Source organism: Lipotes vexillifer, unplaced genomic scaffold, assembly GCF_000442215.2.
Source record: "Lipotes vexillifer unplaced genomic scaffold, Lipotes_vexillifer_v1.1 scaffold251, whole genome shotgun sequence".
Classification (NCBI taxonomy): Eukaryota; Metazoa; Chordata; class Mammalia; order Artiodactyla; family Lipotidae; genus Lipotes; species Lipotes vexillifer.
The window spans coordinates 3249049-3271973 of NW_006770868.1; the positions used below are offsets into that span (position 1 = coordinate 3249049).

The following is a 22925-nucleotide window of genomic DNA, read 5'->3' on the forward strand; positions in this document are numbered from 1 at the left end:
CAGCAGGGTTATTTTGCTTTGAACACATCTTCATTTCTGGCTCTAGGTCATTCTGCTCCTTGAAACAAAATGTTGATTGAAACCCCTTAGATCAGCGAGAAATACTTTTGGCTGCACATACTAGGAAACCTGACTTACACAGTCAAGACATTTTTCTCTCACATAATAGGAAATCTAAATTATACGGAAAAGACATTTTTTGCTTGTATAACTAGGCGTCCAGAGTTCATGGTCCTAGAGCTCAACAATGCCATTTATACCCATGCTCTTTCCATCTTTTTGTTCTGCCATCTTGCCAGCTGCCTCACTGTCATAAGACAGCTGCCACAGCTCCAGGTATCACATCTGTGTAGACCTATGGCCACAGGCAGGCAGCAGGGGCAGTTGGAAAGAGCTTTCTCACTATGTTTATTAGGAGAGGAGACTTCCCCCAGTCCCCTCCCTTGCCCAGTGGTCTTCCCCTTAGGTCTCATGGCCAGGTGGGCCCCTCATGTACCCCTAAACCACTCCCTGGGGAAAACAGTAAGGATTGCTGAGAGTGCCTTAGAATTCATCCCTTGAGGCTGGGGGAAGGGCTCCCTACCAGCTACTCAGATGAAGGAGAGTTCTTTTAGCTCAGAGGGTAAGGGGCGCATTAGTCATTGGATTGACAAGCTATGTACTGTATCACTTCTGATCTTCTGTGTGTATTATCTCATTTAATCTTCAGAAAACAGTTATTATCCCCATCGTACTGATGAGGAAACTGAGGCTCAGATTATATAACTTGCCTCAGGACACACAGAAACGAGGTGCTCCTATAAGATTGTGTGTGGTGGGGGGCCTTCATGATGCCCTGGTAGTCAATAATAATAGAAATTGTAATAATAATCCTCTGTATTGATTATAGCTCGTACTGTGGAGTCTGAGTGGGGAATACCACTGAGAGGTGGCAGAGGCCTTGGAAAGTCAAGGGCAAATCTGGGAATAAAAAGTACAAATGAGGAAATGAGAGTCAGAGAGGTTAAGGAATTCCCCATGGTCACGGTTGGCCAAACAGGGGTTTGAACCCGGGGGATCCAGCTCCAGGGTTTGCTGTCCTCACCTCTTTGCTCATGCTTTTTGGGCTGTGCTGCCTGGGCTCCAGGATGCCCCAGGCTGTGGCTGTCAAAAGGAGGGCGGGGGTCGGTGGGCTGGGGCAGGAGAGAGCAGGGACAGGCCAGGAGCCAGGTGCGGGAGGGCTCATATCTGCTGGCTCCTGTGCCGGCTCTGCAGAAATGTGCCCTGAACGCCTGCTACGCTGACCCCCACGCTCAGGCACATGGCAGTGCTGACGGCAGCGGGGTTTCTAGCCCCTGGGGCTGGGTGGCAAGACTGGGGTGGGTGAGCAGGCAAAGGGCCAGGCCGGCAGCTAAAGGCACCGGCAGAGGCAGCAGAGGGTGAACAGGGGCAGGACAGGAGCCCCGTGGCCGCGGCGCTGGCTAAGTCTCCTCCCCTCTTGGAGCCTCAGTTTCCCCATTAACCCGTTAACCGGAGGGAAGGTCTGGCTGTAAAAGGATTCCATCCTCATACTGTGAACTTGGGCAAGTGCCAAGCCTGTCTGTGCCTCAATTTCCTCATCTGTGAAATGGGGCTAATGAGAGCGATTGCCTCTGGCTTGACCATCTGGGTAGTTAGGAGGAGCTGACATGGGCACTGAGACCTGAAAAGCCAAGGCAGGGCATTCCAGGGGGAGGAAGGAGTAGGTGCAAAGGCCCTGAGGTGGGGTCACATGTTGTGTGTGGAAGGAGCAGCAAGGAGGCCGTCGTGGATGGAGCCCCCAGCGAGGGGGGCTGGTGGGCGAGTGGGGGATGAAGGGGAAGTGTGCCACTGAGGTTGATTGCACAGGGCTGTGTGTGCCTGTGCCTTCCGCTGGGAGGGGAGAAAATGGGGACTGGATGACTTTCGGTTTCCCCACGGCTGGCAGGATGTGGGGTGGGGGCTTGCTTTTCAGGCGGTGGACACATCCAGCGTTGGCATGTTTCACTCTTGACCAGAGAATCCCTGTGCTGTTCTCACTTTGGGAGCCAGCCCGTGGGTCACCCCAGGGCCCTTTGGAGAGAAGAGAGGCCGGGACGGGCTGGGATGGGCTGGGAGCCCAGGTTGTGAGAGCTTCGGAAACTAGGTGGGCTCCAGACGCCTGCCCGGGCCCCCTGGGCTGCAGGGCTGGGCCCGCCCGCCTCCTGGGCCCCTCACAGCTGGGGGCGGCTGCTCCGGATGCGGCCTCTTGCATGGATGGCCGTCCTGCTGGCACGGCTGTGAGCGTGCTGGCTCTCCAGCCGCTGGCCCGCGGTCCCACAGGACAGATTTGTCATCTCTGAGTCAGCCTGGGGCAGCTAGAGCAGCTGAGGCCAGTGGCTCCCCCAGGCTCTGCTCTGGGGCCTTGGCAGAATGAGGCCTGCAGCTCTGAATTCATTTCTCCTGTAGCTGAGGAGTTCCCTCCCTGGCCCCTCCGCTGCTGGCAGGGGCCTGGGGGGGGATACACCAACAGTGGAGGCCTCTGGCCTGGCTCTGTCGGGCCAGTGCCTCTTGGAGTAACTTCTCACTTGGGCAGTATTTTAAACGAGAGGCCGGCTGAGCGGAGCAAAGCTCATTGACCTGGCTACAGACTAATGCATGAGTTAGTCCCGGCTGACAATGTCTTTATTCAATCAGCAAGTATGTACTGAGCACCTACTGCATGCCAGGCTCTGTTCTAAGCACTTAGGATTCAGCAGGGAACACAATAGATCAAAGGCCTTTTCCTTAAAGAGCTGACCTTCTCACTCACCCTGCTTTCGCCGGCCATGTTATTTTCTGTACTCTAAGCTTTGTCCACCTCTGGACCTCTGTCCGTGCTGTTTCCTTTGCCTGTCACTTCCCCTAGGTACACACACAACTCACATACTTTGCCTGCATATACTGAGATGATTTGAGTTGCAAGAAACAGAAACAGTATCTGGCTAACTTAAGGAAAGTAAAAAAGAGAAGGTGACTTATTGAGAAGGCCACGGAGCACCCACAGAGTCAGCGGAGACCCAGGAGCCAGGTCCTAGGAGGAACTGGCACCAGGAGACTCCCAGCTTCTCGGGAGCAGGCGCAGAGGGGCACCGTCTCCAGGGCACACTCTCGGGGAGAATCGGCACCAGCTGTTCCCTGATCTTGGGTTCCTCTGCTCAGGGAGGAGCCAGGTCAGTTAGGAGTTGAACTTGATTTCTAGTATCAGAGAGCCAACTACAGAGGCTGAAACAAATTAGGGGTTTATTTTTCTTTGGTATGAGAGAAGCCCGGAGGTTGGTGGTCCAGAGCTGCTAGTACAATCTCATGATATCTTTGAAGACCACCCCTGCTCTTTCTTTTTGCTCTGCCATCCTTAGTATGTTTCTATTTTTGAGGTCACATTGTGCTCTAGGGTGACTGCAGGAGCTCCAGCCATCGCACCTTTGTTCCAGGCAGGAGGAAGAGAAAGGAAGGACCGGGAACAAAGAGTGTTTGCCAGAGCTGCCTATCAGTGGTTTCTGCTTATATCTCATTGGCCACCTCTAGCTGTAAAAGAGGCTGGGATCCGTGGTTGTCTAGGTAGATGAATTGCTGTCTGTAAGAGTGAGGGTTTCAGTACTAGGGCGGGATGGGGCCGGGGAGGGTTGTTGCTGGGCAGCCAGCAGTGTCTGCCACATAAAATCGCCATTTCTGGGCTTCCCTGGTGGCGCAGTGGTTGAGAGTCCGCCTGCCGATGCAGGGGACCCGGGTTCGTGCCCCGGTCCGGGAAGCTCCCACATGCCGCGGAGCGGCTGCCCCCGTGAGCCATGGCCGCTGAGCCTGCGCGTCCGGAGCCTGTGCTCTGCAACGGGAGAGGCTACAACAGTGAGGCGCCCGCGGACCGCAAAAAAAAAAAAAAAAAAAAAAAAAAAAAAAAAAAAAAAAAAAAAAAAAAAAAAAAAAAAAAAAAAAAAAAAAAAAAAAAAAAAAAAAAAAAAAAAAAAAACGCCATTTCTCGTTTGTGGTGTTTATGGCATGGTACACCATGCATTTCTCACATGTAAATAATTAACATGCAATTAAATACTTTTCTTGTTTGGTGTTTATTAATAACAGTCACAGACATGGTTGGGGGATACCACAGTAAACAAGACAGACACACATCCCTGCCCTCGTGGAGTCTCCATTCCCAGTGGTGGTGGGCTTTTCCCCAGCCTGGCTCAGCCCCTTGGCTCAGCGGGTCCACCTAACACCCTCTGCTTCTTGTTCTGTTCCAGGGCGATTGCCAGACACGCGAGGAGGCGGTGGCGCTTGGTGTGGGCCTGTGTAACAACGGCTTCATGCACCACGGTAATCCGCCCCTTCCCCTTCAGCCCAGCCTCCCCGGGGTGGGGTTGGGGTCCTGTCCTGGAACAGAAGAGCTGGCAGGGACCCTGGTCCCTGGTGCATTTTATGGCGGGGGGAGACTGAGGCCCAGAGAGAGCAAGTGGTGGGCTGGCGGCTGCCCAGCGTGCCTGTGGGTGAGCCCGGGCTGGATGCCGAGTGGGCGTGTGCTGTAGCTCGTGGATTGCACCCTTCCCCACCCCACCCGCCGCGTTCTGCACATCAAGGACATCACTTCAGGTGGCCAGTGGGGACCAAGGTGGCTGGTAAAGATTGGCTGCAAGGGCTTCCCTGGTGGCGCGGTGGTTGGGAGTCCGCCTGCCGATGCAGGGGACACGGTTTGTGCCCCGGTCCTGCACCCAAAAAAAAAAAAAAAAAAAAAAAAAAGATTGGCTGCAAAACACAGACCGGATGTGAGGTCAAATCCATGGGCTTCCTAAGCCCTTCCTCCCTCATGGGATATGGCCTCCCAGGGTGGGCAGTGAGGGTGGACGACGCGGACCTGGCCCACGGGCTTCCGGGGAGGGGAGGGGAGGAGGGGGTCCGCGGGGACAGAGGACGGGCGGGTTGTGAGCATGAGAGAAAGGAGGCCAGGCGGGGCCTCGCCCCCCCAGACGCCTCACCCCTCCCCGCACAGGGAGAAGCACCTAAGAGGGAGAGAGGCAGACGGTCCGAGATGGTCCTGGGGCAGGAAGCTGGGGAGAGGGAGGGAGAAAATGGTTCCATTGACACCATTTTCAGTTAACACAGAGGTGATACTCTGCCTGCGCAGCCTCCTCCTAAGAACTCTCCATGTAGTAATGAGTTTCGTCCTTGGGGCGATCGATCCTTTGATGTTGGTATGAATGTCATCCCCTTCTGTAAACGAGGAATGGAAGCTCAGGCAGCTGGGACACTTGCTCAAGGTCACCTGACAAGGAGGGGCTGGGATTTGAACCCAGGCAGGCTGGCGTCTCAGGCCACATGTCAACCACTGAGCTCTGTGGCCTGTCCTTGTGGCCCTGGGGGAGCCCTGAGGCTCCCACCCTTTTGGGACGAGTGGACTTTGGACCTCCACTGAGGAGCCTTTCTCCTGTTTCCAGAACACTCCCCAGGGCCTTGTCACTTGCAGTTTTTCTCGCCCGAGTCCCTCCCTCCCTGCCTCACCCCTCACTTCTTCAGTGTTTCTGCTCAATTCGTGCCTCCCCAGCCAGGTCACCTGGCCACCTGCTAGGATGGCTCCTCTCTTTCCTCACCCCCTGGGCCAGCTCATATTCACACTTCTCCTTGGAGCTGCTCTGTCCCTGCAAGGCTGATTCCACACGTCCCCTCCGTCTTTGCTCATCGTGCTGTCTTCCAGAGGCTGCCTCCTGCGTGCAGGCACCGTGCTAGGCTCTGGGGACCGGGGTGAGCACGACGGATGCAAGTCTGAGACTCGGGAAGGGCTTCTGGCCATTCCTCCTCCCAGCGTCTGCTCTGTGCTCCAGCTCAGGGGTTGGCAAACTCTGTCTGCAGAGGGTCAGACAGTAAATAATCTTCGTCCTTGGAGGCCACACCGTCTCTGTCACAGCCCAGCTCTGCCCCTGTAGCCTAAAAGCAGCTGCAGGGGGATGTGTAAACAAGTGGGTGTGGCTCTGAGCCAGTAAAACTTCATTTAGAAAAACAAGTTTTCTACCCCTGGTCTAGCTGCTGGATTTACTCTCCCTTCAGCAGGGAGAGAGAGGCGCCCCTGGGGTGACAGGTCATCAGATTTGCCCCCTGCTTCGTAGCCGGCAGGCCCGGTTTTGGGCCTGACTCGGCGGACTGCCGGCAAAGCCCTGCTCCTCCCCGGCCTCAGTTTCCCCATCTTTCCCTTCCCATCTGAGCTCAGCGTGGCCACGGCTCTGTGGGGTTGGGACTCACTCTGGGGCAGGTCGGGAGCCCGGCAGCCTCGGTCATTCCCGAAAGCTGCTCCGTTCCCTGCGGGGGCCCTTGCAGCTCCATCCCCCCGCCCCGTCAGCTGGGCAGAGCCTCTCATTTGTGGGTGAGAGTAATTAGGGGTCCACCCCAGCTACTATTTTGGGAAGGCGGCTGGCTGAGGACATTGTGGAGGGGGTGATCCCAGGCAACAGCAACACCCTCAGGGTCGCTCAGGGAGAGAAATTGCAGGGCGCGGTCCCTGCTCCCTTGTTCCTGCCACGAACTCAAAAATAGGCTGAAAGAGGAAAGGACCAGATCCTAGGGTTGTGGTCACTGCAGAATGCAGGTTAGGGTGCCGGGTGGAGCGTGGGGCGGGGCCCATGTGGCGCCTCCCGTGGTGTCCGACCCGAGCTCCCAGGGCTCTGAGGTGTCCCCAGGGAGGGACCCAGAGGCCAGCGGTCCAGTGCCTTGGGCACATACAGGGAAACTGAGGCTCACCATTTAATCCTCACAGCCACCCTGGGAAGTTGGTGCTGTTGTTATCCCCACAGATGAGGAACCTGAGGCTCAGAGAGGCTAAACGGCCGTGAAGTTGGGAGGGGCCGGGCAGGGATTTGAACGTGGATCTGTGCCCGTCTCATGAAGCCTGGCCAGTGGCCTCGACTGGAAGTTGGGAGTGGTTGGCTCTCACCTGGCTGAGCTCCCGGGATTCCAGATGTTTCCCCACGTGCTTCAGCCGAGACACGAGACACAACACGGTGCTTCGTCTTCCCACTCCCTGAGTCTTTTAGCCTCGTGTTTACAGTGGAGGGGAAGCCAGCCGGTCTCCTGGGGCCTGGCTGCCCGCGCTGGGGAAAGCAGCAATTTGGGTGTCTGTTGTCTCCAAGGAGGTGATAGAGGTGGCCTGAGAACGATGCTCACAAACAGCGAGCTGTCCCGGGAAAGGAAGGAGACAGGAAGGAAGGGCTCCTGACGCTTCACGTCACCAAAGGTCTTCGGGGATGGCGGGGACATCGCGAAGCTAAGGCAGCTGCTTGTCCTTTCAGGGGCCTGCTGACTTCAGACGACTGCCTCGATCTCTCCCCTTTATTTAATTTGTCCTCGCCCCCATCTATCAGGCCAGGCTGGGCAGTACGGTGAAGAGGAGGAGCCTGGGCTCTGTGACCTTTGGGCAGTTTATTTAGCTCCTCTGGGCCTTAAAAGGGGTGCAGCAGGTCCTTCTTTGTCTGCGGAGTAAGTGAACTTAAGCCTGCACCCCCGGCGTGCCCTGCACGAGAAGGTATTTAGTTAAATTGTAATCCACAGGGACCACATCACATGCTGATTGTTACTGGTTCTTTTTATTCATTTTCCTGCCTTGTCTTAGAACAGAGGTCAGAAGGCTTTTTCTGTAAAGGCCCAGATAGTAAATATTTTAGATTTTGTGGACCAAACAGTCTCTTGCAATTATTTAATTCTGTCATTGTGGCCCCAAAGCATCTCCAGACAATATGTAAACAAATGGGTGTGGCTGTGTCCCAATAAAACTATTTATAAAAAGCAGGAGTGGGCCACATTTGGCCCACAGGGACTGAGTGTGTTAGTCCCTGGTCTAAAGGGTTTCACTGTGGTCTCTTTCTGATTATCAGTGAGGGTGAGTCCTTTTCATACAATTGCTGCCCGCTTAGATTTTCCCGTATATTAATTGCCCATTCATATCCTTTGCCCTTTTATCTGTGAGTTTCCCAGCTTTCTCTGGTTGATTTGTTGGAGTTTCCTATATATACTAGGTATTTATTCTTTGTTGGTTTTAGACAGTACAATTAGTTTTGAATCTGCGGCCTGCCTATGGCCTTCCTACTGAATGGAAGTCCTTAATGTTATCATAGTGCTTTTTGGGGGGTCTTGTATATGAACTCCTTTTCTGCTCTAGGACAGAGATATTCTCCTGCATTTTGTTTGGTGAGCTTTAGCTTTTCTGTTCCTATGTAGGTCTTTAATCCAAAAAGAGTTTATTGTTATATATGGTATGAGGTAGGGCTCTGGTTTTTGTTTTTTGCTTCCGTGAGTCAGTTTTCCCTGTACCGTCTGTGGAATACTCCACGTGATCGTTCAGCATCCATCACGTGCTGAGTTCCCATAAACACAGCGTCCTCTTATGTGATTGCTGTTCTCTTCTGCTGGCTTTTAATCTGCTTCTGCTGTGGTTCCACGCAGGTTTTGTTACCATGGCTTTGTAATATGCCTTTATAGCAGTGGGGCGAATTCAGATTTTTCAAGGGAAGTCAGAAAGCCAGGCTTTTATGTTGAATATCCTAATATGTTAGTATTGGCACAGGATTTTACTTAATAGAGCACCATGCTGGCCAAACCAAACTTGTCCAGGGGCTGGTTCCGGCCTGTGGCTGCCAGTTGGCAGATGCTCCTGAAAGCTTCCCGTGTGAGCCTGACCTTGCGCTTGCATGTCTGTGGGTTCACAGTGCTGGAGAAGAGCGAGTTCAAGGATGAGTCCCAGTACTTCCGTTTCCACGCAGACGAGGAGATGGAGGGAACCAGCAGCAAGAACAAACAGCTTCGCAGCGACTTCAAGCTGGTGGAGAACATTCTGGCCAAGCGCCTGCTGGTAGGAGCAGAGCTGTGCTGCTGCATCTTCCTTCCCAGGAAGATGGGACCCGCCTGCAGGCCCGGGAACTGGGCAACCTTCAGGTTATGGCTGGAGAAGTTGAGGCCAACTTGGAACACCCAAGAGTATGGGGGATTCTAGGTGGTGGCTGGCAACGCTGCCCAGAGGCCAGGTTGCTTTACTGGACAGACTACCCTCTTGACAGATGAGATTGGGCTCGCTGGGCTCCTTTTCTTTTCCTTCGCATCTCCCCTTGTCTGTCCCACACCCCAGCCTAGCCTTGTGCAGGGAGGATGGCCTCCTGAGTCCTGCAGGACTCCTCCTGCACACGAAAACCTTGTGTCTTCTGGGCTGTCACCCTGTCCTTGTTCAGTTGCTGTAAATAGCCTTGCAGTTAAGGTAGAACATTTACCAGCCTGTTCAGATGTTTTACTAGCCTAGCCCACCAAATCCTGTTTCTCTCCCACTGGTGAGCAGCGGCCTCCATCTTAAGGCCTGGCCCACAGCAGGCAACCGGGAGAGAGGCTTGGAGAGGTTAGGTCTCTTGTCATTGCCAGAGTTGAGGCCGAAGTCCACCTGATGGGAAGGCAGCTCCATTAACTTCTTTCCTGTAGTACTTATGGGGGCTGCTGTTCCAATTCCCATTTGTTGCACAGCAAAGCCCTCCAGTACTCCCAGTCACACTTAGGGTAAATCCAGTCTCTCACCATGGCCTTCAAGACTCGTCATGCCTCTCCAGCTTCATCTCCTGTGCTCTCCCCGTCTTCATCCCACCCACCCCAGCCACTCCAGCCACCCTGATCTTTCGTATCCTCCAGTACCTTGGAGCCTGACTCAGGGCCTTTGCACATGCTGTGCCCTCCGCCTGAAGCACTTTTCTCCACCCTTTATAAACTTCTGTTCCTCACTTCATTCAGGTCTCAGCTCAGATATCACCTTCTCTGGCCCCGCTGCCACACCACTTCCTGTCCCTTTAAGTCATTTACTTCAAACTACATACACTCCCTGCACCACATTCTATAGTTCTTTGTTTGCAGTCTGTCTCCCCCAGTAGATAGTCAGCTGCACGAAGGCAGGAACCGTCTGTCTTGTTCAGTGCTGTTTCTGGAACAGTAAAGTACCTGGCCCATATAATAGGCAGCAGCTCATCACATATTTATTGAACGAATGAATGCATTTCCCTGTATGCCCACCGCCACTGACCCCCCCGAACCCACCACCCTGCCTGTCGTCCTGTGATGGGGAGGGACGGCTCCTCCCTAAACCCCCTTCCTGTCCCCAGGTTCTTGGTGGCTGGATACCTTTGGATCTGTTTTATTCATTAAGTCAGTAAGCTGTTATTGAGCACCTACTGTATGCCAGCAGATGGGGAGACAGTGTTGCATAAATAAGGAGACTCTGTCCTCAGGTTGGGGAGTGGAAGGGGAGACAGGCAATGAAAAGTAAACTAATACGTGTGGTCAGCACCAGGCTGAAGCACGGGCCCAGTGGTGGGTCTTCACGCGACAGATATGTACGGAGCGTCTTCTGTGTCCTGGCACTATCCTGCCGCACCCCACCCCCCAGTCTGTACCCTGAGTAGATCTGGGGCACGAGGAGCTGGCGGGATGACGGTTCTCAGCATGGGGGGCCAAGGTGGGGGTGGCTCCGGGCCCCCCTCCCTGCCTCACCATCCCTCCTGCCTCGGACCCTCAGATCCTGCCCCAGGAGGACGACTATGGCTTCGACGTCGAGGAGAAAAGCAAGGCGGTGGTGGTGAAGTCGGTCCGGAGGGGCTCGTTGGCGGAGGTGAGGCCGCTCAGAGGGGCCGCCCTGGCTCGGGCTGGGTGCGGATAGGAGAGTGGGGCATGCCTCCTCGCTTCGTGAGGCAGGCCAGCTCAGAAAGCCCTGGGATGTCAGTGGTCCCTCCTTGTTCGTTGCCCTGGTGGGGAAACAGGGTGGGGCGGTCTTGTCTGCAGAACCCAAGGCTTGGGGCTGCCCTCCCAGCATGGGCCACCAGCTCCCCCTGCTGGCCGTACGGGGTGGTGCATGAAAAGGACCCGAGGGTCTGAATCAGCTCCGATTTATGGGAAAAAAAATATCCGGGGTTGCTGTGACATGGATACGAGGTCTGGAGGAGGACAGCCAAGGATTCAGCCCCGGGTCCTCTCAGCTGTTCCCAGGGGGTGTGCAGGTGGGTGGGAGAGAGGCACCTGCCGCTTTGTCCAGGTGTTCTGGTTGCTTCCTCGTAGCGATCAGCAGTGTGTATGGCTGCAAGTAGCCACATGCTGGCCTCACAGTGGCAGGAACCGTGGGGCTTCATTTTTCTAATAACATAAGCAGTGAGAAGGAGGTGGTTGTGTCTTGGTTCAGGGTCGATGTCTCTTTGACTCTTTTGGCCAGGCCCTCGTGGTCACAAGGTGGCCGCCCCAGGTCCATGCCTTGTGTCCTCACACGGCTGGGCGGGAAGCACAGGCGGACTGACGGCTCCCCCTCAGGGGAAAAGCGTCTTTGCCGTTAGCGCCCCCTGTAGGCCTCCCTCCATAACTCGTTGGCCAGAACGGGTCTCCCCAGCGCCCTACACTTACCACAGAGCGGAGCGGGGCTGCCCTGGGGGGCGCCCGCTGGTTGTGCTTGGTGCCTGGTGCTGGCCCTGTGCTGCCCGAATGCATTCAAGGCTCCTTAGTGAGGAGGAGAAGGGAGGGCAGGGCCCGTTACCTGGTGTGCTTGTCTCCCACCCCACCCCCGCCCAGATGGCCGGCCTGCAGGTGGGGAGGAAGATCTACTCCGTCAACGAGGACCTGGTGTTCCTGCGGCCCTTTGCAGAGGTGGAGTCCATCCTCAGCCAGTCCTTCTGTTCCCGCCGCCCGCTGCGTCTCCTGGTAGCCACCAAGGCCAAAGAGTGAGTGTCCCCCCCGGGTGGGGTGTCTGGTGACCTTCCTCTCAGGTTGAGGAGTTGCCCGAGTCCTAGAGGTGTTGCTGGGGGCCCGAGCCGTCCTGATTCCCCGTGGTTCGGGCTCCTTCTGCAGGCACGTGACAAAGTGCTGCTGCCTTTGTTCAGTCGACAGATGTTTGAGTGCCTGCTGTGTGCCCACTGGTGTGTCAGGCTCTGAGGATGCAGCCCCGTCTGGATAGATTCATTTCTACCCTGGCAGATCTCAGTCTGTTTGGAGGGTAGAGCAGGAGACAGACAAAAAACAAAGCAGAAAAGTAAGAGACATACTGAGCCAGGTAGTTCAGGTAGTAGTGAGTGTGGACCAATATATAAAGCTGGGACAGGAGATGGGCTGTGTGGAGGGATGGTGGTCAGGGAGATGCCACTGAGAACTGAGGTGAAGACCTGAAGGAGGTAAGAGAGCGAGTCAAGGGGACTTCTGGAGGAGGAGGGTTCCAGGCAGAGGAAACAGCGAGTGCAAAGGCCCTGGGGTGGAACTGTGGCTGGTGTGTTTGAAGAACAATGAGGAAGCTGATGGGGCTGGAAACGAGCGAATGAGAAAGAAGGGTGGGCAGTGAGGTCAGCCAGGCCCTATAGGGCCTGTGCCCACGGTAAGGACCATGGAGCTACTGGAAGGTTCTGAGCAGAGGGGCAGCATGATCTGATGTAGGTTCTGGCCGAATCTCTCTGGCTGCAGGTGGAGGAGAGATTGTCAGGGGCAGAGGTAGAAGCAGGGGGAGTGGTAAGGAGGCTGGTGGCCCAGCCCCGCATGGCAATGGTGGGGTGGTGAGAAGTGGCCGGGTACCAGATATAGGTACAGGGAGAAGCATTTTCTATTTTATAACCTGTGGATTTGGTTTTCACGTCTCCCTTCTATTTAAGGCAGATGCTCCCGGTTTTCTATTGATGAGAGTGATGGAAAGTTTTAAATAGGATTATTTCAGTAAAAAGACGTGTCAGTTTAGGGAAAATGATGGATAGTTTGGTTGGTATGTGGAAGTGGCAGAAATCACCAAGGTGGAACGTTCCTGCTTCAAGTTCCAGAAATACCTGGTGTTTGAGAACAGCCTCTCAAGACGGCTTTATCTGGCAGGTGGGGACGATCCAAGGCCCACTGTAGGGGGCACACCCTTGGTAGGGGAGCCCCTGAATTAATGACACCTGCTGTATGACCCTGGGAAGGTGTTGCCCACTTCTGCCCTGGTGACCCACCACAGAATGACCAACACCTGGGCTTTCAAATCATGCTCTCTGGGGAACACGTGGGCATTTTTCTAGAGTCAGCACCAAAATGTGCTGGGTCACTTGTCACTCTCCCAGATCTGTGATTATTGAATAAAATGTTCACTGGCCAAGGTGCTGGTCTGGCTGCCACAAGGCCTCCTCTCACCAAGAGAATGATGGAGAAGGGGTAGGAGGGTGAGTGGGAATTTCTGTGCATGGACTGAATCTCCAAGGGTGGGCCAGCTGCTTCTGATCAATCAAAGATCCTGCTGCCGTGGGCTTTGGTTAGACGAGGTTTCTCTACACATTTGGACAGCGTGGTGCTGCTGCTATTTGGGGTTTGATTTCCCAAAAGCCTGGGGGGCAGGGGCTCCCAGGGTGACTCCCTGGGCTGTCGGGAGTGGTACTGCTTTACCTTATGGCTGCTTTTGCTTGGTGCAGGATCATCAAAGTCCCTGATCGTCCAGAGGCTCTGTGCTTCCAGATCCGTGGAGCTGCCCCGCCGTACGTCTATGCTGTGGGGAGAGGTGAGCAGGAGCCTAAGAGGTGGAGAGGGGAGCTTTGGGAGATGGGTTCGTGTATGTGTGGAAGGAGTTCAGAGGCCCCCAAACCATTACCTCCAGGCCCGTGCTTCTTAGTGCACCATTGGCACTTACCTTCTTTGCCCGAAGCCAAGGCTTGCAAACGCTTGTGGAGGGTGGTCAGGCAGTTACAAATGGGCAACTGAAATGAAGGCACTAGGGAGTGGTGAGGACTCTGGCAAAGTGAGAAAAACTCACGTTCACTCGAAAAGGGGCAGTTTTTCTTCAGCTGAAGCTCATTATTGCCAGGCAGGAATGTGGACCTCCTCCTGCCAGATTTGATTTTTTTAAAGAAACCAGAAATAGGAATTTGGCCACACTTCTGTGGCCAGATAGATCCAGGCCATAGGCCAGCAGTTTGAGACCTCTGATTTCTTATTGCCTTCTCCTTGTGTGCTGTTTAAGAGTTTACTCTGTCCAGGAGATGGAACCAAATTGACCTGAGATACGGGATTCCCAGCCCTCTTTGCATCTGAGGGCCCTGTTTTTAAAATTTAAAACATTCATTGCCCACTCTTGTGGTCATAGTTGTACTTTTAACATGTATGGATCGAAAATGCATGTCACGATAGAAAGCTACGGAGAATTTGTTAATATCTTAAAGTAGGTTTTAATTTTATTTATCCCTAAAGCAGTGGTTCTCAGCTGGGGGCAGTTTCACTCTCCAGAGACATCTGACAGTGTCTGGAGACATCTTTGGTTGTTATAACTTGGGGTATGGGTGCTACTGGCATCTCATGAGTAGAGACCAGGGATGGTGCTGAACATCCTACAGTGCCCAGGACAGCTCCCCACAGCAGAGAATTATGCAGCCCAGAATGTCAGTAGTGTTGAGGTGAGAAGCCCTGCCTTAGAGCAGAATAGGTGTTTATAGGCAAACTAGGCAAAAATACTAAGACAGCTGATATTTCTTGAGTCCTTACTAAGAGCCAGGCACGGGGCTAAATGTTTAACATGTTTCAACTCACCGAATCCCTCAAGAACCGTATGAGTAGATATTATTAGTGTCTTCGTTTTACAGATGAGGCAGCCAAGGCACAGAGAGGTTATGGAACTTGCCTGAGGTCACACAGTTGGTCAATGACAGAGCCAGAATTTGAACCTGGGCTCCTGGGGTCCAGGCCTGTACTTGTCCCCATCACACCATGCAGGCCTGATTTTTTCCTGTGTACAAAGCTTGACATTCGCTTGCATTTCTAGACCCTTCATATTAACCACACAAAGCCCTGGGGTCCAAGCCCTGCAGTTTGGGCTGAGAAAACATGCCCTTAGAGTCTGGTAGACGTGGGTTCGAAACCTGCCTTATCCTAGGCACGTGACCTTGAGAGAGTCACTTTGCCTCTCCGAGCCTCTGTCTCCCTGTCTGCAAAATGGGGCTGATCCTGGCCCCAGTATCATGGGTTGTAGTGGGACTTTAAAGGAGATGAAGCTCTAGAGTGAAACGTTTCTGGATTCAAGTCCATCCTCCCTTGCTGCGTGACCTTGAGCTAGCTGCTACTTCTCTGAACCTCAGTCTCCTCTTCTGCAAAATGGGAATGCCAGTCCCTGTCCTGCCCACTGGCATGGGGTGGAGAGTGGCTGCAGGGTGCGGGGGGATGGAGGTGGCGTTTGGGGGAGTTGGAGTGGTGGGTGGCGTGGGGGACAGGTTCATCTGGTTACTTGCCCTTGCCTGGCACTGCCCCGGGCTCTCTTCGCCTGGCATCCAGCCTCGAGCACTCTTGTCCCCCTTAGGCTCTGAGGCTGTGGCCGCAGGCCTCTGTGCTGGCCAGTGCATCCTGAAGGTCAATGGCAACAACGTGATGAACGATGGAGCCCCAGAGGTCCTGGAGCACTTCCAGGCTTTCCGGAGCCACCGAGAAGAGGCCCTGGTGAGCCACCCGGCAGCTAAGGGGATCAGGGAAGCCCTGCTCATTGGGGTAGGGGCTGAGGACCACGTTCCCTTCTCTGGGGAAAAGCCTGAAGGCACCACAGCGTGTGGGGTGGGGTGGGGTGGGGTGGGGTGGGGTGGGGCTGCCTACCTGGCAGGGCTGAGCTGGGCTTGGACTCTAGGACCTCTCTGCTTCCTAAACCTCATGGCCTTGGTTTTCACAGCTGTGAAACGGGTGTGATAAGACCCTCTTTTCTTACCACATGGGCACGTTGGGCAAATAATCACGTCAGTGGTAAAAAATTGATGTTATACTTGGGTTGGAGACCAGAGTTCTGTGGAGGGTGATCCTAATTCATCGGTTCATTTAATAAGTGTTTATTGAGCACCTGCTGTGTGCCTGGCATGTTTTGAGGCCCTGGGGCCACGGGAGAGACAAGGTTTCTGCTCCCATGGAGCTGACTTACATTTCCTAAGGCTCCTCCTTCCCTGGCTTCTGTGTGGAGCATAGACCATAGACAGTGAGGGCTGAGTGTGACTGCAGGTCCCTCAGGAAGGTTCCAGAGTGAAGTCTGGGAGGGCTCTCTGAAGGTGGTGTTGCCGACAGGCTAAAAGCCTGAGCTTTGGAATTAGGGAACAGTGTGCACCTTGGCCCCTTCCCTTCCTCCCTGGGCTCCTGGCGTCGTGGCCGCCCCTCTTACTCTGCTCCCTGCACAGGGCCTGTACCAGTGGGTCTACCACACCCACGAGGATGCCCAGGAGGCCCGGGAGGCCCCCAGCGAGGACCCTAGTGGCGAGGGGGCCCGAGAGGAAGACCAGTCCAACTCAGGTAACAGGACAGGTGGGCCGTGTGATGGAGGTGCCAGCAGGGACTGGGTCCTCCTCTGTGTGCATAGTCCTCCCAATCCCATCCAGTCCATCTCGACACCATGGGTTCTGTGTTAGTCTCTGACTGCTGCTGTAACAAAATACTGCAAACCTGGTGGTGTAAAACAACACACATTGGGGGCTTCCCTGGTGGCGCAGTGGTTGAGATGCAGGGGACACGGGTTCGTGCCCCGGTCCGGGAGGATCCCACATGCCGTGGAGCGACAGTGAGCCATGGCCGCTGAGCCTGCGCGTCCGGAGCCTGTGCTTCGCAACGGGAGAGGCCGCAACAGTGAGAGGCCCGCGTACCGCAAGAAAACAAAAAACAAACAACACACATTTATTATGTTACAGTTCTGGAGGTCAGGAGTCCGAAGTGAGACTCACCAGGCTATAATCAGGGTGTCAGCAGGGCTGCATTCCTTTCTGTGGCTCTATGGGAGAATCCATTCACTTGCCTGTTTCAGGTTCTAGAAGCTTGGCTCGTGGCCCCCCTTCCTCCATCTTCAGAGCCAGCAGTGTTGGCCTGCGTCCTTCTCACACTGCAATCTCCCTAATTCTAACTCTCCTGATTCCATCTTCCCCATTTAAGAACCCTTGTGATTACACTGGGTTCACCTGGATCATCTGGAATAATCTTACTGTTAAGTCAGCTATTTCCAGCTGCAACCCCAATTCCTCCTGGCCGGGTAACATAGCATACGCACAGGGCCCAGGGATGGGATGTGGGTATTTTTTTAGGGGTTGTTATTCTTTTTCTTTTAATATTTTGTTGCAGTGTTGCAGTGTTTTGTTTTATAAATTTATTTATTTTATTTTTGGCTGCGTTGGGTCTTCGTTGCTGCACGCAGGCTTTCTCTAATTGTGGCGAGCGGGGGCTACACTTTGTCGCGGTACGCGGGCTTCTCATCGCGGTGGCTTCTCTTGTTGCGGAGCACGGACTCCAGGCACGCGGGCTTCGGTAGTTGTGGCTCGTGGACTCTAGAGTGCAGGCTCAGTAGTTGTGGTACACGGGCTTAGTTGTTCCACAGCGTGTGGGATCTTCCTGGACCAGGGCTCGAACCCATGTCCCCTGCATTGGCAGGCAGATTCTTAGCCACTGCGCCACCAGGGAAGCCCCAGGGGCTGTTATTCTGTCCACCACGGGCTCCCATGTTTTTCTCTCTGCCCAGCCTCAGCCCTGGACCCCCAGACCTGTCATTCTACCTGACATCCCCAGATGTCTAACAGGCATCATGGCCCAAATTAAACTCCTGACCTTCCTCTGAAGCCTGTTCCTCCCCTCAGGGTCCCCTCTCCATCCTTCCAGATTCTCAGGCCCCAAACTCAAGAGTTCTCCCTGACTGTTCTTTCTCCTGTATCCTGCCACCTTGCTTCCAGCATCCAGGCTCGTTGCCTGTACCTTCCCCTTGCAGCCAGAATCACCACCTCCGTCGCTGCCTGGTCCGAGCCACCACCATTTCTCACCAGGACTATTGTAGTAGCCTGCTCACTCTTCTCCCTGCCCTGCCTTACCTCTCCCCCCTGTAGGCTAGTCTCAAAAAATAGAACAGAACCTTCCAGTGGCTTCCACCCTATGCAGGGCAAAGACCAAGTCCTTGTCACGGTCTTCCAGGCCCAGCCTTGCTTTCCAGCCTCACCTCTCATCACTTTCCCACTTGCCCTCGCTGCTCCATCCACTCCAGCCTCTTGTTCCTAAATACCAAATGGACTCCTGCCCCAGGGCCTTTGCACTTGCAGTTCCCTCCGCCTGGAATGCTCTCCCCCTGAGTACTTCTTACCCATGCTCCTCACCTCACTCAGCTCTCTGCTCAAATGTCACCTCCTCAGAGAGGCCACCTTGAGTGCTGTAGTTAAATAAGCCCTTTGTGTCCCTCAGTGTCTCCTTATCCTGTTTTATTTTTCTTCGCCATGTGTATTAGTTGACATGTATCATACAGTTATTTATTGCTTTTCTCTGTTTTCCCCACTAGCGTAAGCTCCCCGAGGGCAGGGATTTTGTTTGTGTTATTCCTTGCTGTATGCTCCGAGCCTTGAACTGTGCCTGGCGCATAGTAGGCGCTGAGTGAATACTTGTAGTTTGAATAATAGCCCCTCCTGTCCGTTTGCTTCTCTGGACTCTGCCCTGTACTTCTGCTGGGCTGGGGGTGGGGGCAGACGCCATGGGTAGACCGGGGGCTTTGGGTGCCTCTGTGTCCAACAGCTCTGGGCTCCTGGCTGGTGACTTTGGGGTCAAAAAAGAACCAGGGTTTTACGGGGTTGGCGGGGGAGCTGTCCCACACTGCTGAAACAACCACAGCCTGGCAGAGGGGTCCTAAAGGGGACAGGCTGATGGGGAGGGGGGAGAGGCCAGCTGGCAGGTGTGAGCTTAGATTTGTGCCCCTCTGAGAGGAAAGGGCTGTGGGCCTCCTTCCCTAACATGTGGGCGACCCCTGATGATGACCGTAAACCACGCTGAGAGGAGTTGGCGGTTTCTACTCTTCTGTTCAACAAGTAGAAGCACCTACTATGTGCCAGGTTCTGTTCTAGGAGCTGGAAGACACGAGTGAGCAAGGCAGACAGGGTCCCTGCCCTCAGGACACGGATGTGAGGGGAGCCAGACAGTGAACAACAGAACAAAAAAACTGACAAGTGGTGACACAGGGTGAGGGGAGAAAGAGTGATGGGGTGTGTGTTGAGAGGTCCTCTTTGGAGCAGGTGAGGAGGAAAGCAGTTCACTCCAATAAAGTGTCTACTTTCTCTTTAGATACATCACTACCTAGCTGTGTGGCTCTGAGGAGTCACAGCCTCTCTGGGCCCATATTAATCAGGACTGAAACTGAGCTACATACAGACTTTGGCTCAGCAAACTGAAATGTCTGAGTAGGGTCAGCAAGCTCCAGGTCTGGCTCAGTCCGGCACTTTATATAGTGAGGAGGCTCTTTCTGTTTCTCCAGTTCTCAGCTCTGCTCCCTCTGTGTTGGTTTCCCTCTTACATGCTGTTTTTCCCACCTGGTGGCTCTAGTAACTTGGGATCCAGTTGAAAAAGAGAATGTAGATCCTTCTTTTGTAGATCCAACAAAAGTGCCAGACTTTACTCTCATTGACTCAGCTTGGGTCACATGCTCACTCCTGAACCAATCACTATGAATAGAGGAAATCAGACATGCTGATCGGCCAGGCCTTTGCCTCTGGGGGAGGGTGTGGTTGGGGGGGGCCCTTTTCTGAGCCACATAGACTGAGAAAGGGGCTCAAGGGTAGATTCCTAGAAGGACAATCTTCTAGAACAAGAGGTGAACGATAGTGGGCTGGCAAAAATGAACAGAGCTGCAGCACTTTAGTCCCCCCATCCACCCAACACAAGCCATCTGCGGTGTTGGGTCAGGAGGCTGGCTTGGTGTGGGGTGGTGCCCCCTCCTCAGGGTTTGGTGTGGGGTGGTGCCCCCTCCTCAGGGTTGCCTGTCCCTCTGGCTTCCAGCCTTCCCCCTGCTGTCCCTGGGTCCCCAGCTGAGCCTGCACGAGGACAGCCCTGTGGTCAGCCTGACGGTGGACAACGTGCACCTGGAGCATGGCGTGGTGTACGAGTACGTGAGCACAGCAGGCATCAAGTGCCACGTGCTGGAGAAGATCGTGGAGCCGCGCGGCTGCTTCGGCCTCACTGCCAAGGTCTTGCTGGGTGCTGCCCTGCCGTGGGGGGTGGGGCAGCCTGATTCCCATATCCTCAGAATTAACCTGGAGACCTGCATCCTAGTTCCTCCCCCTCCACTCGGTAGCTGTGGGGCTTAGGAGACTGACTTGTTAGCTCTTAGCCTCAGTTTACTCATCTGCTAAATGGGCCAGTAATAGAGCTGACCTCACACACGTATTATGAGACATATAGTAGCCACCCCAGATAAACCCTTTAAGACCCTCCCAGGTGCACAGCGAGTGCTCAGTAGCTGTTAATATTTCTGCAGATCCTTGAGGCCTTTGCCACCGATGACAGTGTCTTTGTGCAGAACTGTGGGCGGCTTATGGCCCTGAGCAACAACATAAGGACCATGTCCCACTATGAGTTCCGCAACATCTGTGACACCAAGCTGGAGAGCATCGGCCAGAGGATCGCCTTATACCAGGAGGTGCCTGCACCCTACAGGGTCTCAACTTGGGGTATTTTGGTTGTAAATGTCAAAACCCAACCCAGTTTAGCTTAAACAAACAGGAGAATTTATTGGTTTATATTACTGAAGCATCCAGAGGTGAGCTTCAGGCATGGTTGTATCCAGGCACTCAAAACAAATATCACACTATTACAAGAACAGGGCCTCTCTCTTTCTCTTGACTTTATTTTTCTGTACTGACTTTGCTCTCAGGCAGTTCCTTTTCACGTGGTGACAAAATGGCCCCCAGTGGCTCTAGCCTTAGCAACCCCAGTAGAAAAGGAACTTGAAGAGAGCTTTTGTTGCCTTGGCTTGGGTCCCTTGCCTAGGCCTGTACCAGTCTCTGCAAGGATGGGGAGGTAGCCTTACCTGAACCTCACGGACTGTGGGTCAGGGAGAGATGTTCCTCAAGGACAGCTCAGGTGCAGCTAAAATGGAGAAATGAACGTGGGTAGGTACTTGGAGGCCTCACGTTTCTCCAGGCCTTCCCTGAAATCTGGGTTCAGTAAAAGGCACTGCAGGGGAATTTACTTTTCCGTCTGGAACTATTGACATTTTGTCCAATTTTGGATTGTCTGACCTAGGCCAGGATAAAGTGGGTACTGGTGGTGGGCCAGAATTTCCAGACCCCTGTATCACGACTCCATGTTCCCCACCTTTCTCAGTTTGCAGCTCAGCTAAAGAGCAGGGTCAGCCCGCCCTTCAAACAAGCACCCCTGGAACCCCATCCGCTGTGTGGCCTGGACTTTTGCCCCACCAATTGCCATGTCAACCTCATGGAAGTGTCCTACCCCAAGACCACTCCCTCGGTTGGCAGGTCCTTCAGCATCCGGTTCGGTCGCAAACCCTCCCTCATCGGCCTTGACCCAGAGCAAGGTAACTGTGCGTGTCTGTCAAAAACTGTGTCCAGATCTCACACTACAGATACTTAAACAGAAGCGTGTCCGAAGGCCAGCAGTCCAGAGCTGGATTGATAGCTCCACGGTCACCAGGGATCCAGGCTCCTTCTATCTTTCTCTGCCACCATCTCTAGATGTTGCTTTTATCCTGAAGGATGCCTCATGGTATACAAAATGGCTGCTGGAGGACCAGCCATCATGTCTACATTCCAGGCAGGAAAAAGATCACAGCAGTTAAATGTATATTAGCACCAAACCGAAACTTTCTTATTGAAGTAATTCAAGGTATTAAAAGAATATTTAAAAGAGAAATATTTCTCATTCATTGGGATCCTTAAAATGAATTTGTATACCTCTGTCTAAGGGGCTTGTGGGTGTCTGGGGGCTGTTTCCAAGTGAACTCTCCCTCCCTCCACTGTAGGTCACCTGAACCCCATGTCCTACACCCAACACTGCATCACCACCATGGCTGCCCCATCCTGGAAGTGCCTACCTGCTGCAGATGGGGACCCCCAAAGCCAGGGTCCCAACGACAGTAGCTTTGGGTCAGCCAATGGAACCCTTGGCCAGGAGGACCGGGGTTTGAGCTTCCTACTCAAGCAGGAGGACCGTGAGATCCAGGATGCCTACCTGCAGCTCTTTACCAGACTGGATGTGGCCCTGAAGGAGATGAAGCAATATGTTACCCAGATCAACAGGTGAGCCCTGGGCCCAGGGGGGAATGGCCCGAGTGTCAGGGTCAGGATTTCTCAACATCAGTGGCATCAACGTTTTGGGTAGGATCATTCTTCGGAGTTGGGAGCTGTCCTGTACATTATAGGCTATTAGTGGTATCCCTGCCTTCTACCCACTAGATGCCAGTAGCACCCCCTTCCCCAGTTGTGACAATCACAAATGTCTTCAGACATTGTCAAATGCCCTCTGGGGGGCAAAATCACCCCTGATTGAGAACCACTGATCTAATGAAAGGACGGATGTAGGCACCATCATCAGTAGAGGCTACAACTATTTGTTGAGAGGTTTGCAGGGGAGCTTTATCATTTTAATGTTGCAGAAAGAGAGACGGCTAGACGTGATGTCCCTTTTGGTGCGAAGCAGCAGGACACACACACTGCATCACCTACAAAGTGTTCTTGCCAACACAAGTCGCACCGTTCTCTGGTCAGAGTTCTAGGTCTCATTACTCAGCTAGAGGACTGGGTTTTAAGGGAGAATGAAATGCCACCTCAGGGATGCAGTTGGCTAAATTCAGAGGGTGGGTGATTCTAGATGACAAATGACCCAGTTTCTTTAACAAATAAATGATCGGAGGGGAAGCAGGTACAGGGAGGTGGGGGAGAAGGAACTGTTAGGGAAGAGACTTGAGAGACAGATCAACCAAATACAGTGTCTGGACCTAGTTCGGGTTCTGTTTCTAACATACCATCTGTGAGAAGACACTTTGGGGAGCATCAGGGATCCTGTGGGCTGGGAACTAGATGGTATTATGGAATGATTGATTTTGTTAGGTGTGGTAATAGTGACTGGTTATGTTTACAACAGTGTTTCTCAGCCTCAGTACTGTTGACATTTTGGGCCCGATAATTCTTTGTTGTAAGGTACTTAGTGGCATTCCT

The 22925-nt window shown here is 53.7% G+C and overlaps 1 protein-coding gene across 1 annotated transcript in view; it reads left to right on the forward strand.

Annotated features, from left to right (window-relative positions):
- Positions 1 to 22925, forward strand: part of PREX1 (phosphatidylinositol-3,4,5-trisphosphate dependent Rac exchange factor 1) — a 202532-nt gene that overhangs the window by 158721 nt on the left and 20886 nt on the right. Inside the window, 11 exon segments of the mRNA XM_007446399.1 lie at positions 4254 to 4326; positions 8697 to 8839; positions 10535 to 10627; positions 11572 to 11720; positions 13419 to 13504; positions 15290 to 15426; positions 16143 to 16254; positions 19750 to 19937; positions 20228 to 20389; positions 21076 to 21286; positions 21731 to 22007. Of these exon segments, the coding sequence (XP_007446461.1) occupies positions 4254 to 4326; positions 8697 to 8839; positions 10535 to 10627; positions 11572 to 11720; positions 13419 to 13504; positions 15290 to 15426; positions 16143 to 16254; positions 19750 to 19937; positions 20228 to 20389; positions 21076 to 21286; positions 21731 to 22007 (1631 nt within the window).